General features: G+C 36.1%; 1 protein-coding gene across 1 annotated transcript in view; it reads left to right on the top strand.

Annotated features, from left to right (window-relative positions):
* IGF2R (insulin like growth factor 2 receptor) overlaps positions 1-14735 on the top strand; it is a 148652-nt gene that overhangs the window by 61497 nt on the left and 72420 nt on the right. The window contains exons 5-11 of the mRNA XM_020986735.2: positions 697-829; positions 2592-2712; positions 4953-5058; positions 6282-6444; positions 6681-6858; positions 9492-9595; positions 13354-13518. Of these exons, the coding sequence (XP_020842394.1) occupies positions 697-829; positions 2592-2712; positions 4953-5058; positions 6282-6444; positions 6681-6858; positions 9492-9595; positions 13354-13518 (970 nt within the window). The remainder of the gene's footprint in view (positions 1-696; positions 830-2591; positions 2713-4952; positions 5059-6281; positions 6445-6680; positions 6859-9491; positions 9596-13353; positions 13519-14735) is intronic.

The raw sequence follows: 14735 nt of genomic DNA, 5'->3' as shown, positions 1-14735 counted from the left end.
TTTTCTTTCTCTGTATAATGTTAACAGAAGTAATCTTTCATATACTATATAAATATGGTGTTATAAAGAGGGGCAGTTTTGTCACAGTGGATAAAGGGCTGGCTTTCAAGTTACGAATGCATTTGTTTAGGGCCTGCTTCTGAGGATCCTCATGTGTTATCTCGAGCAAGTTACTTACCTTTTCAGTGCTTCTAGGCAACTCTCTGAGATGGGAAAATGCTAAGCACATGCTAATCTGCATCGGAAGAGGAAGGTTAGGTCATCCTGAGTTCCTGATACCAGTGAAATCATAGCGAGCGCACATGCACACTCACAATTTCAGTTTTATGCTAATTGCATTAAGGGTGTGTGTGTGTGTGTGTGTGTGTGTGTGTGTGTGTGTGTGTGTGTGTGTGTATGCAGCTTGACAGATTTCTTTTCCTTATATTACCAGTGACCAAAAGTTCATATGGAGTTGGTGTGTACTTTTTTGCTTAGACTTAGATTTTTATAATTTGTTTCAGATTTGCATGAATTTATGTACGTAGCTATTATAATTGCAAAGTAAAGAATTTTTATGCTGATAATTCATGATAATAAGTCAGAGTAACCTGGGTGCTGTAACATGTAAAGTTCTTAATACCACTTTCATAAATGAAATATATTTGGTGCATACATTACAAACATTAACTTGCTGACCTTTTTTCTTTTTTCTAGGTGCCTTGCTATGTGTTTGATCAAGAATTAAAAAAGCATGATTTGAATCCATTGATCAATACCTCTGGTAGCTACTTGGTGGATGACTCTGATCATGATACTACCTTGTTCATCAACATTTGTAGAGACATAGGTCTGAATCTTTGTTTGTGTGTGGGGAACTACTGTTTGGGATTTTCTCAAGACTCAAGTCTTGAGTTTCTGAAGTTACTTTGTTTCTTTTCTGGTTTGAAATTGACATTTATAATTGTCTAGTAAAGCACCCTACTCTTTTTATCCTCTAAATAGGTATTTTACCCTCCCTCCCTATTCATAATCTAGTGATTTCCTGCCCTTTATTTCAGGCAGTACATATTCGGGATCAAAATGAAACCGTTGTGCTGTTAGCTTTCTGGCTAACAGTACTCCCAAGGGTCAATCTTAACCCCAAGACTAGCTCTGTTATGTGTTATTGGATATTGGGCAAGAGGGAAGGTAGAGTATAGAATGGAGATTTAGCTCTATTTTCTGGCAACCCTTTGAATCACTGGTCCACAGAAGGATCAAATTAGATCTCTTGGATGTGCACTAAGTGGAGAAGATATGATTAGGCACAGCTGTGACTCTTTTGTGTTTTAGGGGAAAACCCTGGGGGAGTTTTGCATCTGCTGACCCGTGTAGTGCTTCATTTTCCGGGGGTGGGGTGTGTGTGTGTGCGCACGCACGTGCACGCGCACGCTCTCTGAGACATTCCAGAACCTGTTGATAGAAGGCCTGGGATTTTTCCCAAATAATTGTTGTGAAAAGTCTTAGGGCAGTTCAATAGCTCTTAGAATACTAAAAGCCCAAGTTCCTAGTGTAGTTTTGTACTTGGCTCTGTCTTAATTCTTAAAGATGAGTATTATGCTCTTCCACCAAGAGCAGCATGGTCAGCCCTTCAGGCCAAGGCTTTCTGTGGCACGGGTATTAAGGAGAACAAAGATAGTGCCAACTTCTCCTGTACTAAGTCTTCAGTTAGACATGTTAGGACTGGTATATTCTGCTGGTGAGCTAGTAAAAAGACACTTTATTGTGTTAGCTGAGTACTTTTGTGTTGTGTTTTTTAAGTTGTACCTTTTAGTAAATTATAAACTGCAAAGCAGTTTTGAAAAAAATTGATATTTCTACCTCTAATTTTCCATTTCTATACTTGGTGTTTCAGGTTTTGGACCTAGGAAAGTTTTAAAAAGAGCTTTTGAAAATTATTCCACCAGTTGTATGGAATAATATTTTATCTAAACTAATCCAAGATAATTTTCCTTTTTTGGTATCAGTTTATGTCAGAAGATTTTTCATGCTCCCAGTGGCATCCTGTTCAAATGCATTTCTTTGGAGAAAAATAGTTCTTTATAGATTAGGGCTTTTTCTCAAATTCATTAAAAACTAAAATTCCTTCATAATCAGCCAATAATATCTTTTAAGTTATGGATACAAGATGACCATGGGAAAGCCAGCTAAGGTCTTTGATGTTTAAGACTGTAAGTCAGAGGTGTTAACCATAGCCATAGGTCATGTTGGGGCCAGCAACAATCCTGAGGGCTGAAGAGTATGGTCCTGATCATTCTAAAATTTAATTGGGAAATATTAATGGGTCTGTTTTTATTGGAGTTTGATGCCACTGCTGTAAATTATGACTGAATTACAGTCTACATGAGGGGAGAGAACTCCCATACCAAAGTCCCAGGTGCTTGGTTTCTTGAAATGGGCAGAGTGGTCTACCTAGAATAGTTATGGTATGAGTATGGTAAAAATAAGGAAGTCTGATGGTAACAAATATAACATGCATGAAAAAACCCTTGATTTCCAAACGTGACCTTGTTCGATGACCTGCTACTTCTGTAATGTAATTGTCACTTAATTGTTTTTCTTTTAAATAGGTGGTTCAAGTCAAGAGACACGCTTCTGTCCCTCTGGTAGTGCAGCATGCCTAGTGAAGGGGAATCAAGGTTATGATGTTGGAAGGCCAAAAGAAGGACTGAAATTAATGGACAGAGACAGGTCAGTCTGATACTATAGCAGTCTTCTCCATTGTGTTATCACCTGAGGAAGATCTAAGTTAATAATTCTGCCTCCATTTGAAACTGAAAATCATTGACATCTTGTTCACCTGGTGCTTAGGTTTCAGCACCAAAAACTGCCATTGCTTTTATGCCCATCAGTGACTGCTCTGATGGTATAAATCTCTTGAGCTACCTTTAGGCCATTGCTGCCTGCAGGAGTGGATAATTTGCTGAGGTCCTAGACATTCATATAAGTGATATAGTTGTGTGGGGCTTTTGAAGTTGAGCCTTGTGCATGCATGCCCCCCTTGAGGGAGAGAGCATTTAAAAAAGCAAACAGTACCAAGAAGTCATCTCCTTAGCATCTCTTTTTTTATCTTTGTCTTCCTTTACTCTGTAGGAAGCAAATTTTTTTTTTTTAGAATCGAGAACTTAAGTATGTTCAGTTTTTGAGCTGGTGCTTTCTTGTTTGTTGAATTTGTATCCCACTGCCACCGCCATCACCAATCATTTATTAAGCTTTTAACTGTGTGAGAGTTACAGTGGAGATACAGATGTAAAGAATGAAACAATATCTACTCTCAAGTTGGCCTAAGTTTTGTGGGGGAGACATTAAGTACATGTACATAAGTAGAAGCACATGCACAAAAAATACAAGCACATGGGAGGGAGGGAGAGTGCTAGCAGTTTGGGAGACTCAGGAAAGGCGTTATGTAGAAGGTAGTAGTTGAGCTGCATCTTGAAGGGAAGAAGGGATTCTTTGAAATGGAGGTGAGGAAAGAGTGTATTTCAGAAATGTGAGACAACCAGCACAAAGACGTGCAGACAGAAGATAGGCTATTATATATGAGAAACAGTGACAGTTTGACTGGATTGCATAGGGCAGGAAGGGGATTGATGTACAGTGAGTCTAGAAAGATATGAGGCACTTTAGAAGCTAGACAGAGGAGTTCCTATTTTATCCCTGAGTCAAGAGAGGGAGTCATTGGAGTTGATTGAAAATAGTATCAAAGAAGAGGGGGTGAACAATATCCAATGTAGAAAACATTGTAATATTTTAGTATTACTCTATTGATTATACTTTCTGCTTATATTATACCTTTGAGGGGGAGGAGATAATTTTACTCGTGATCTGATTTTTTAAAAAAGTTCCTAAATTCAGTCCAAGTCTATGGATTGAGTTTTCAGTGTGTTACAAATAGTGGACTTTGAGGACTTTCCAGAAGTCAGGGATTGGTAGTATATCAGGTATATGTTTAAAAAAAACCCCAAACCAATTTGTTACTTGCTGCTGTTTGCTGATTGTTACTGAAAACATTCCAAGAGTATTGAATAACAAAAGCTGAGGTAGAAAGACAAAAGCTTGGAAACACATTACAAAATGAGACAGGCTTCTGCCTTTTCAGTTTTGTTTATAAATTATATTCAGATCTTCAGTAGAAGGGTTCCTCAGAATATTTTCCAGATTTCCAATTAAGATATTTAACGGGTTATAAATAAATCTGTCCATTTAATGGCTTTGTGTGAAATCATGTGGGATCCTTCCTTGAAAAATCCCACTGGATAACCTAGAGCTTCTAAACCAGTGATGATTAAGCCACTGGTGCTGTCTTTTAGTTTAAAAAAAAAAGGGGGGGGCAGCTAGGTGGCGCAGTGGATAGAGCACCGGCCCTGGATTCAGGAGGACCTGAGTTCAAATCCAGCCTCAGACACATAACACTTACTAGCTGTGTGACCCTGGGCAAGTCACTTAACCCCACTGCCTAACCAAAAAAAAAAAAAGACAAAAAAAGACAGGAGACTTTCTTTGGTCTTGGCAGCCATTTAATATTAACTTTGAAGAAGAAGTGGTAGTACAGATTATTGGCTTAAAAATGGGTTGTTTGGATTTTTTTTGCTTGATTATGGGATAGAGTGTATGTACTATTAAGGTTTAAAGTTGAATAGCTGTTTCTTTTATTCTTAAGATTTATATAAAGTTTGTGGCAGTAAGGTTACTTTTTATTTTTTAAAGAGACAATTAAATGCTCGAGCCACACAGTATTCATTCAGAGTCTTCATTGGGTTTTATTTTTTGGAAATAAAGAGAATAAATTATTTTTTAATGAAAGTTATTTATAATTTTTTTCATTAAACCCTAACAAGAGTAAATGTGAGTAAATGTTCTAGACTCAAGGCAAATGATGAAATGTAAATTTGACTTTTAATCTGATAACTTCTTTTTAATTTGTGTCTTAGGCTTGTCCTTAGTTATGTGAAAGAAGGTGAAGATCAGCCCACTTTTTGTGATGGTCATACTCCAGCAGTGACTATTACATTTATTTGTCCATCGGAGAGAAGAGAAGTAAGTTATTCTGTGACATGGCTTCTTGAAAGTTGTGTAGAACTGCGGCTAAATTATAGTGCAACTTAAATAGCCTGGGACTGGTTGTGTTTCTGTATTATTGGATGTAAAGGGAAGAGCAATAAAAGATTAAGTTTTTTATACATAAATAAATATGTAAAATTGAGATGAGACCTGTATAGTTAAGTTTGGCTAACCGGTAAGCCATTGCAGAGGTGCAAGCAGCTTATTGTTTGGTTTTTATTTTTATTAACCTGAGAGACTTTTATGTAGGGAATTTTATTATGGGATTAGGAAATCTTGTTTGCTAGGCTCTGACTTGTGCTGAATCTAATAAGCTCTTCAGCAAGGTACTGTGTTTATATAAGATAACAAAATACAGTTTAATCAAGGCTGGTTTGCTGTTAACACACTCAGATTTATACATCACTTATTTTTGCCTTTTATGAAAACACTGAATACATTCCTTTTTAAAAGTAGCCCTCATCCTGAGTACTTCATTATATCCTTATCACCCCTTCATCTTCACCTCACTCTGTGCCTTCCATCCATCCATCCATCCATCCCATCCATCCATCCATCCATCCATATATAACTATATATTTGTGTTTCTATTTTTGGGTGATTATTTAATTTTCTGATACTAGTTAATGGGTTATATGTTATATATATATATATATATATATATATATATATATATATATATATATATATATATATATATATATATATATATAATATATATTATATATATATATATCTCACCCAAATTATTATAATATACTAGTTAATGCTCTGAGGTGCATGCATATGTGCATGTGTGTATATGTGACCTGTGTCTCTAATTTAAATTCTTATCTCCCCAGCAAGTATCAGAAGTAATCCACTTTATATTTTCAGTAGGTCTTCTCCAATAAAAAACCTATTTATGTAGTACAAGGTACTTTCTTATAATTTACTCATTTCCTGGAAAGTTGTGTATAAATTGAGTTGTTACTGAGTCATAACATTTTAAATGCAGTTAAGGAGATGAGTATTTAGGGAGTCCTCCTGTGAAGTGAGCTGTCATCTCCAAATTAAACTCCTTTGTATGTTTGGCCTTTTGTCTGTTGAGGTGTCAGAGAACACAGCAAATTTCTCATTTTTGCCTGTGGTGTGCTCATCAAACATGAATGGAGCTTTGTGCTTTTAAATAACTGTTCTTTTCTGTTTGGTTTTATTAGGGCACAGTTCCTAAGCTTACTGCTAAATCCAATTGCCGATATGAAATTGAATGGGTCACAGAGTATGCTTGCCACAGAGATTATTTGGAAAGTAAAACCTGCATTTTGAATAGTGAGCAACATGATATCTCTATTGACCTTACCCCTCTCACCCAGAAGAAAGGTATGTGTGCTATAGTTTCCCCCTTATGCCCTCTTATTGTTTATTAATAAGAAATTTCCTGGCAAGAAAGTTGTATAATCATCAGATATATCATGTTGAGCTTAGTTTGGGACTTAAATGAGGAATTTTGAATGAAATGAAGTAAGAAAAAAATGTTTCTGATCCCTAGCAATGTGAAGGAACTCTTATTTGGAACTAAAGATGTATTTCATTTTGGTTTTATTTTTTATTTTTAGATTATGAATCACCATACTATGCTACAGATGGAAAGGAATATTTTTATTATATGAATGTTTGTGGAGGCACTGAAGCCCCAGTTTGCAGTAGTAAAAGAGAAGCTGCTGTTTGCCAGGTGAAGAAGGAAGATCTAGGACAAGTCAAAGTGGCAGGAAAATACCAGAACCAGACCCTCCGGTGTGTTATTTGTGGCTTTTGTGCGATACTGATGCATACCTCTGCTTATTTGCTTTAAAAAAAAAAAAGCCTGAGAACCTTATTCTCTCTGCTGGAATCTCCTCCCCAATCCTGTAAAGTAGACAGAAAAGTGACCTTGAGCCAGCATTCCTTCCTGCCGCAACTAGGCTTGTGGTTTTTGTAGGACTGTTTTGATATCAAATCACCCAAATGATTACATACTATTAAGCTGAAATTCTATCTTTGTAGTATGGTTGAGTGATCTTGTGTTAAAATTGGCATTTGATATAAATGGTATCATTTCTATAGAAGTCACACAAATATCAATTACATTAGTATGTAATTTGCATTACATTAGTAATATAATTACATTGGCATGTAATTATTTCAGTAAATTCAAGTCTTGGTTTTATTTTTGAGATATCTTGGTTTTCTGTGACAACTTTAATACCTGATGACACTGTAGTGTGAAGGAAGCTTGTAAATAACTATAAGGAAAAGATAACTTCTCAAAGATAGCTTCACTGCAACTCTTGACATTTAAATGAGTGCTTTTTTTAATCTTTAAAAATTTTGTGGACCTGTGTGATTATGTGGGAATAAGTACTGACTTTTACCACTTAGTTAAGTTTCCAAATTAATTTGGCCATGTGATATTTTTAGGTTTGAAATATGTTTATAGAGTTCACAAATGCTGGTTTAGTGACCTAGATGTGAGGGTGTGGAATGTAATTATTAAAGTGTATTAGGGAAACATGGAAGCAAAATAAAGGAAATTAGGCCAATTTTTATAACTGCCATGTGCAGTTTTCCACATTTCAGTTGCCATAAGCATGAGCTACCATGATTTAGGGAAGTGTAGACTTAATGACTTGTTTCAGATTTTAGGAGTAGTAGTGTTATTAAACATTGAGCTAAGCGAATACTTTAGTGCTGCACACACTTCTCTAGGTTGATACTGATATGTTTGGGTTCTGTTCTCATGGTGTATAGTCTAGAAACAGCCTGTTTTGCTTGTCTGTGAGATCCTTTACTTAAATTTGGCCACATCTTTGTCTTTGACTTATGCCAATACCTTTGTATTGTCTGAAGTCAATAGTATCACAGCTTCCTATATTGTCCCTTTAGCAGGATTCTAGGATGTACTCACCTCTATGCCTTACTTTCTCTGAGCAACTCATATTCTAAAACTGAAGGAAGAAATGGAAAACCACTCTAGCCCTTGCTTACTCTTAACTTTTACCCTCCAACCTTATTTTCTACTATACTGCTTAAGTCTCAAGTCTTCCTTGCTAATCTATTAGAAGGTAAGACAGTCAAGTTGACAAGCATTTATTAAGCACTTACCACTTGCAAGGCACTGTACTAAGTACAGAGGATTCCAAGAAAGGTAAATATCTTAACAGTGTAGAGAATATTGATCTGGATCAATTCAGGTGAAGTTTAACAGGGGTAAACATAAAGTCTTATAATTAAGTTAAAAAAAAATCACCGTCACAAGTATAAGATGGGAAGACATGTTTAGCTACCTCTTCAGAAAAATATCTGGATGTTTTAGTGGACTGCATGCTCAATATGAGTCATTAATTTGGTAATACTGCCAATAAAACTAATGTGTAGTGTCCAGATTCAGGAGGTGATGGTCTCATTGTAGTGTGTCTTAGGGAGACCATATTTGGCATATAGTATCAATTCTAGGCAACACATTTTAATGGAAGCACATTGATAAGCTGGAGGGTGTTCAAAAGAGGGCAGCCAGCTTGATGAAGTCCTTGAACATGAAATAGAAGGATTAATTGGAGAAACAGGTGGTGTTTAATTGGGTGGAGAGAAAACATTGTGAGGGAGAGGGGATGAGAAAGATATAATAGCTATCTTTTAGTATTTGGATGGCTGTTAAGTAAAGGAAGTATTATTAGACTAGTTCTCATGGCCCTAGAGGGAAGAACCAAAAGCATGGGTGGAAGTTTCAGGGAGGCAGATTTAGGCTTGATGTAAGAGAATTTCTTAACATTTAGAGATTTCAAAATGGAATGGCTTGGCCTTGGAAGGTAGTTGATTGTTACTTAAAGGCCTTCAAGCAAAGGTTGAATGACTTATTTCTTGTGGGATGTATCATGGACTAGATTCTTGAATTAATGGTTTTACTAGATACCTTCTGAGGTCTTTTCCAGTTTTGAGAGTCTGTGATTCCTTTCCTTTCTTGTCTCCTAGAAATAATCACTGGCATCACAGTCTTTTCTAGAATATTTGGGTTTTATAGAATGTTGTTTTGGAAACTGCTGTAGTTGACTTAATTTCCATATCTGTTATGTTTTCGTCTTAGGCATTTTCTCACATACTAAACCCAGAAATTTTATTGACAAAGAGGAAAACTGTCCTAGCTCTTGTGGCAAAATATCTTTGAATTTTTTTGTCTTAAATCTAATTCTTAACCAACGCTAAAATGATTAAAAGACTTGATTTACTTGACACCTACTTCCTTTAAAAATTTCCCGGTCACTAAATAACTTCCTGTCTTATTAGAAAGCTGATTGGTTCTTTTTGTGTCAAAAATCTTAATGGAGGGAGGGAGGAGAAGGAAGGAGAGGAGAATTTTAACTGTAAATTGCATTTATGTTAATGAATTTTAGATACTCTGATGGAGACCTCACCTTAATCTATCCTGGTGGAGATGCATGCAGATCAGGCTTTCAGCGAATGACGGTCATCAACTTTGAATGCAACAAAACAGCAGGTGAAGTTATAGTTCTGTTTACTCTACTTGCTGCATTTGAATTCATGATCTTGTATTAAAAGGAGAGAGCGTAATGGAATGGTAAATTTTCCTTGGGAACTAGGCAGCCCCACGTTCACTATGGCAAGAAAACCTTTTTCTCTGTTGCCTAATGGGTAGGAGTATTTCTCTAGGCATTCTGTTCTGTGACCCTAAACTTTTATGGCTGCTGTGCCAGCAGCTTATTAGAAACTGTTGTTTTGCTTTCATTTTGTTCTGCGCTGATGTAATGGATATAAAAGTAAATCCTATCTTCATCTTCTTGAAATCTTCGTCATTCAAGGCTCATCTCAAACATTTCTTCTATAAGCCTGGTATTAACCAGGTGGTAGTGATTTTTCCCTGATCCCTCAGCATTTTCCACTTTTGTTATGTACTTATAGTCTACTTTGTGTTAATTTTATCATTTTTGTACATTTCTGTCTTGTTTCTCCTTCTTGGTGATAAATCTCAGGAGGCACTGTCTTTTCTATGTTTGTATTTTCTCCTTTTCATTTAACACCTAGCTTAGCACCTTTTACATGGAAAACATTTAACACTGACGCTTAATGTTGAATAAATGGTTATTCCATCATTGGATTTAAAAAAAAAAATTAAAAGTTACCTTTATAGGTTAACTCAGGCACTTAGGTCCTGCAATGGTTAGAGCATTGAGCTTGGAGTCAGGAAAATCTAAGTTCAAACCTGGCCTCAGATATTTATTAGCTGTGTGACTCTGGGGAAGGGAGATCTCTTTCTGCCTTGGTTTCTTCATCTGTAAAATGGGGATGATGATAGCATCTTCCTCCCAAGGTGGATGTGAAGACAGATGAGATATTTGTAAAGCATTTGCAAACCTTAGTGTGCAATATAAATTTATGCTGTCATTGTCACGATAGTCATCATCTCAAATTTAGAAATAAATGTCTAAATTCTGTGGCATAGAAATTAACTTTAAGGAAACTTTAATGGAAATGGATTGTAGGAAGATACTAGATGGTATTAAGTATCTGCAGCAGTATTTGGGCCCCAGCCAACACTCTCAGGTCCAGCATTCTTTCCACTGGGCCATGTTGCCTTACGTGTCTTATATGTTCTGTTCATAGGAGATGAGCCTCTTGGTAAACAGACATTTCTGCAGTTTCTTCTTATAGGATGCACAACAGAAATTCAAACTGAGCTTTTGTTGGTATTCATGCAGCTCCTCCTGCTTCCTATTCGCATAATTAGGGAAGGCTTTTTGAAATCACATGGACTATGGCATTTCAAAAAACCACAAATAATCCTTTCTGTAATATTCTAATACAACAGCTTACTTTTTGTGTGTGGTTCATATATGAAACTTCTATAGAAATCTGTTCTGTGTTTATATTTCAAGTAAAGAACAGGATATTTTGAATATCAGTCTTGAGGTAAGGGGCCTATGCTTTAGAAACCTATGTGAGTAACATGGATGAAGAAGTGAGGTCTGTATTTCTGGCTTTATGCGGTTAATAATAATAAAGAGGACAGGGATAATAATAATGATAATAATTTGCTGTGTAGTGAAGCCAGGCTTAGATTTATAGTAAAGCTCTAGATGAAAGTGTCCTTGGCAGAAAGGTCTAATTTATTGTTATCTTTTCAGTAAGTACCATTACTACTCTTGTATTTACCAGTAGGCATTTGTAGTTCGCATGAACCAATGCAACAAATATTAAGTGCCAATCAGTTATATAAATGTATGAATATTAATTGTCTATAATTATTTATAATATTTCCTAATGAACGTATTTCTTTTTAGGAAGTTCAATCTCTTTGTCATTTCTCTTTGGATCATTTGCCTTTATAAAGTTTTGTGCTTTAGCTATCTTTTCCATGTGGTAACTCTCTCACCTTTCTGCCTTTTCATACAACATACCCCTTTACCTGTCTGGTCTGGTCTTTTTACTATTTTCCACAATATCTCCCCCATCACCTTTGGGAACTCACATATGACCATTTTTATTTAAATGCTTTATTATTTGTTTTTGTTGCTAGACTACCTTTTCCCCCCTTTGTTTGAGTTCGTTCCCCTAATTGAAAGGTAAACTTCCTAGGCTAAAGTTATCTGTTTTCTCTCTGCCACCTTCCAATACCTTCACCCTCTTCCCAACCTTAAAAGGGAGTAATTATAGGAGATGACTTAAGGAAAAAGTGAAGGGTGTGAAAAATAAACATAGAGAAGTGCCCATCCAGTGTTTATAAGTCAGAGAAAGATTTCACAAGGCCTTTTGTATTAATACAAATGTAGTAGATAAACAGAGGGGGGGGAAATACACACACACACACACACGCACGCGTGTGTGTGTGTGTGTGTGTGTGTGTGTGTATAGTTACATTTTTTGTTACATTTGAGTTTCAAACTGTTTCCCTCTCTCCCAACCCCGAACTACAGAAGGCCAACATTTCACACATGCAAGCAGGTGCGCTCCCCCCCCCCAATCCCCACGCACCCTATATAATACATAGTTGCATATATCAGTTCTTTCTCTGGAGGTAGAGATAGCATCTTCCTTCATAGGTTCTTTGTAGTTGATTTAAACATTCATATATCTTAGAATAGCTTAGTCATTCAGTTATTCTTCTAGCAATATTGGTGTTACCTTGGTTCTGCTTGTTTCACTTTCATTATTTCATGCAAATCTTTCCATGTTTTCCTAAAGTCAACCTGCTTATCATTTCTTATGACACAGTAGTATTCCATTACATACATACACCACAACTTATTCATCTGTTCCCCAATTGATGGGCATCCCCTCGATTTCCATTTTCTTGCCAGCATAAAGAGAGCTGCTATAAATGTTCTAGAATATATAGGTCCTTTTCCATTTTTCCTGATTACTTTGGGAAACAGACCTAATTGTGGTATTACTTGGTCAGAGAAAAATGCTTTAGACTAATTTCAGGATTATAGGCCCCAAATTTCCCATTAATATTTCAAAAAAAGGAACTAGGAGTCAGACTGTTTTGTGAAGACATTGGCACAACATACAACTTGCCAACAACATACCATGCATCATCAGGAGAGAGCTTGGATGAAAGTGTTATGAGGCAAAACTGTACTGTATTCACACCTAGAATACTGTATATTATTCTAGTCTTTGAGCCTGAAGGAAATAATGAAGCCATAAACAATCTGGATAAGATAAACTGAAATAATGAAGGGGGTTGAAGGAACTATACTGGAGGTAAGCTTCTTTACAAAAGAGCAGATATGATGGAAGTTTTAAAAATCATGAATGGTGTGGATAGGGTGGCCTTGAAGGGTACAAATTGAGGCTTTCAGGAAATACGGTTTGCATTGGGCAAGTGAGGGAATTTGGAGAGTGTATATGATGAAAGTAATACCTTCAGTAATGTTAGTATTGGCAGTGGGATTGGCCTTAGTATGATGTTTGCTTGTTACCTTTTAGTCTTCTTTTAGATTTCTTCACTGAACATTTTCTGAAAATATGTAACTTGTGTTTTTCTATATTTGTGTCATGTGCATATCTGCCATTTGTCACTTGATAGAAATAGAAACTACATAATGGATTTGTGACTGGACAAGAAATACCTTAGTGTTTTCTCTCACTATTTGAGATCCCTAAGATTTTGACCATAATAATCTGTGTGTGTGTGTGTGTGTGTGTGTGTGTGTGTGTTGTATGGTTGTTACACATTTGTATATGCATGCACATGTATATGTGTGTGTGTGGTGTGCCTGTTTCCCTCTACAGGCAATGATGGAAAAGGAACTCCTGTGTTCACGGGTGAGGTTGACTGCACCTACTTTTTCACGTGGGATACAAAATATGCTTGTGTCAAAGAGAAAGAAGATCTTCTTTGTAGAGTTACAGATGGGAATAAGCGATATGATTTGTCCTCGTTGGTTCGTCACTCAGGTATGGTTCTTTTGGCATTGTGTACTCTTCCCTTCCCCTCCACTCAATTCTTTCTTTCAAGTGGCTGATTGGAGATATTTCTGACTCTTACTTCTTTTCCCATAGTTGTCTAATAATTGAATTATTTTGAATTTTAGGGATGGAAAGGGACCTTAGAGAGCAGAAAATCCAGGTTCCACATGTTGTAGGGAGGAATTAGGTCCAGAGAGGCTAAGTCATTTGCCCAAGTTCACTTAGTGCTTTGGATAATTAAATTGAGAAGAAATTGCCCTTTTAAAGTACCTTCCATAGCTTCTTGTCTTGCAGTCTTAGGTTTGTACAGATTTTGTCACTACTCAGATTTTCACCTTTATTTCATTTTTCACTATGTTCACAAAGCTCTATAAAATAGAGTAGATATTATTGCAGTTTTAAAAAAATGAATAAACAGAAGCAGACATAAAGTGAATTGTCTGAAACCCCATACATAGCTAATCATAGGTTTGGACCAGAAACCCTAGGTTTCTTTTTTTAAAGTTAGGATTTTTGAAAAAGAAATGTTGCTTTTTGAAATGAAGCCTGTTTCCTCATTCTTATGTATGTATGTATCTAAACACATGCATTGTATAACATGTCTGTGCATATATGTATTTGTATGCATTAAAATAGTATGCAAATCAGGAGTCCTTTGTGTGTATGCACATATCTTATATTTCTTATTCTACACCTGCAGTGAGGTGTGTAACCCGGTGTATTTTATTATTTTTATTGTCACATTAGATTCCTCTAATATAACTTGCTTTCTGAAGTGTGTAGTAAAGTGTTTAAACTTACTATACTTTTGTTGGCTTGAAGTGCCTCCTTTCTTCTTGTTAACTTTTATTTAGTTTTCTAACTGTTCAGAAACCTTCTGGCTACATGCCCATCAGCACATCAGTATATCTGCAGTGTGTGTACTACTGATCTTTTTATTTCAACATTATTGCAACATTGGTTGTGGTTATTTCTATGTGATTATCAGATCACTGTAGAAATAATAAACTTTTCCACACTATCACTTAATTAGCCAGATGACCTTTGACAGTTCATTTAAACTCTGTGAGTCTTAGTGTCCCTATCTGTAAAATGGGGATGATAACTGACCTCACAAGCTTGTGAAGAAAGCACTTTCTAAACCTTAAAAGTGCTTAATAAAGTGGGGACCATTTTTGTTTATGTCTCACTTGGATTTATGGCTC

This window comes from Phascolarctos cinereus, unplaced genomic scaffold (assembly GCF_003287225.1).
Source record: "Phascolarctos cinereus isolate Bilbo 61053 unplaced genomic scaffold, phaCin_HiC Scaffold_5;HRSCAF=322, whole genome shotgun sequence".
Lineage (NCBI taxonomy): Eukaryota > Metazoa > Chordata > Mammalia > Diprotodontia > Phascolarctidae > Phascolarctos > Phascolarctos cinereus.
This window is presented reverse-complemented; position numbering and strand designations above follow the sequence as displayed.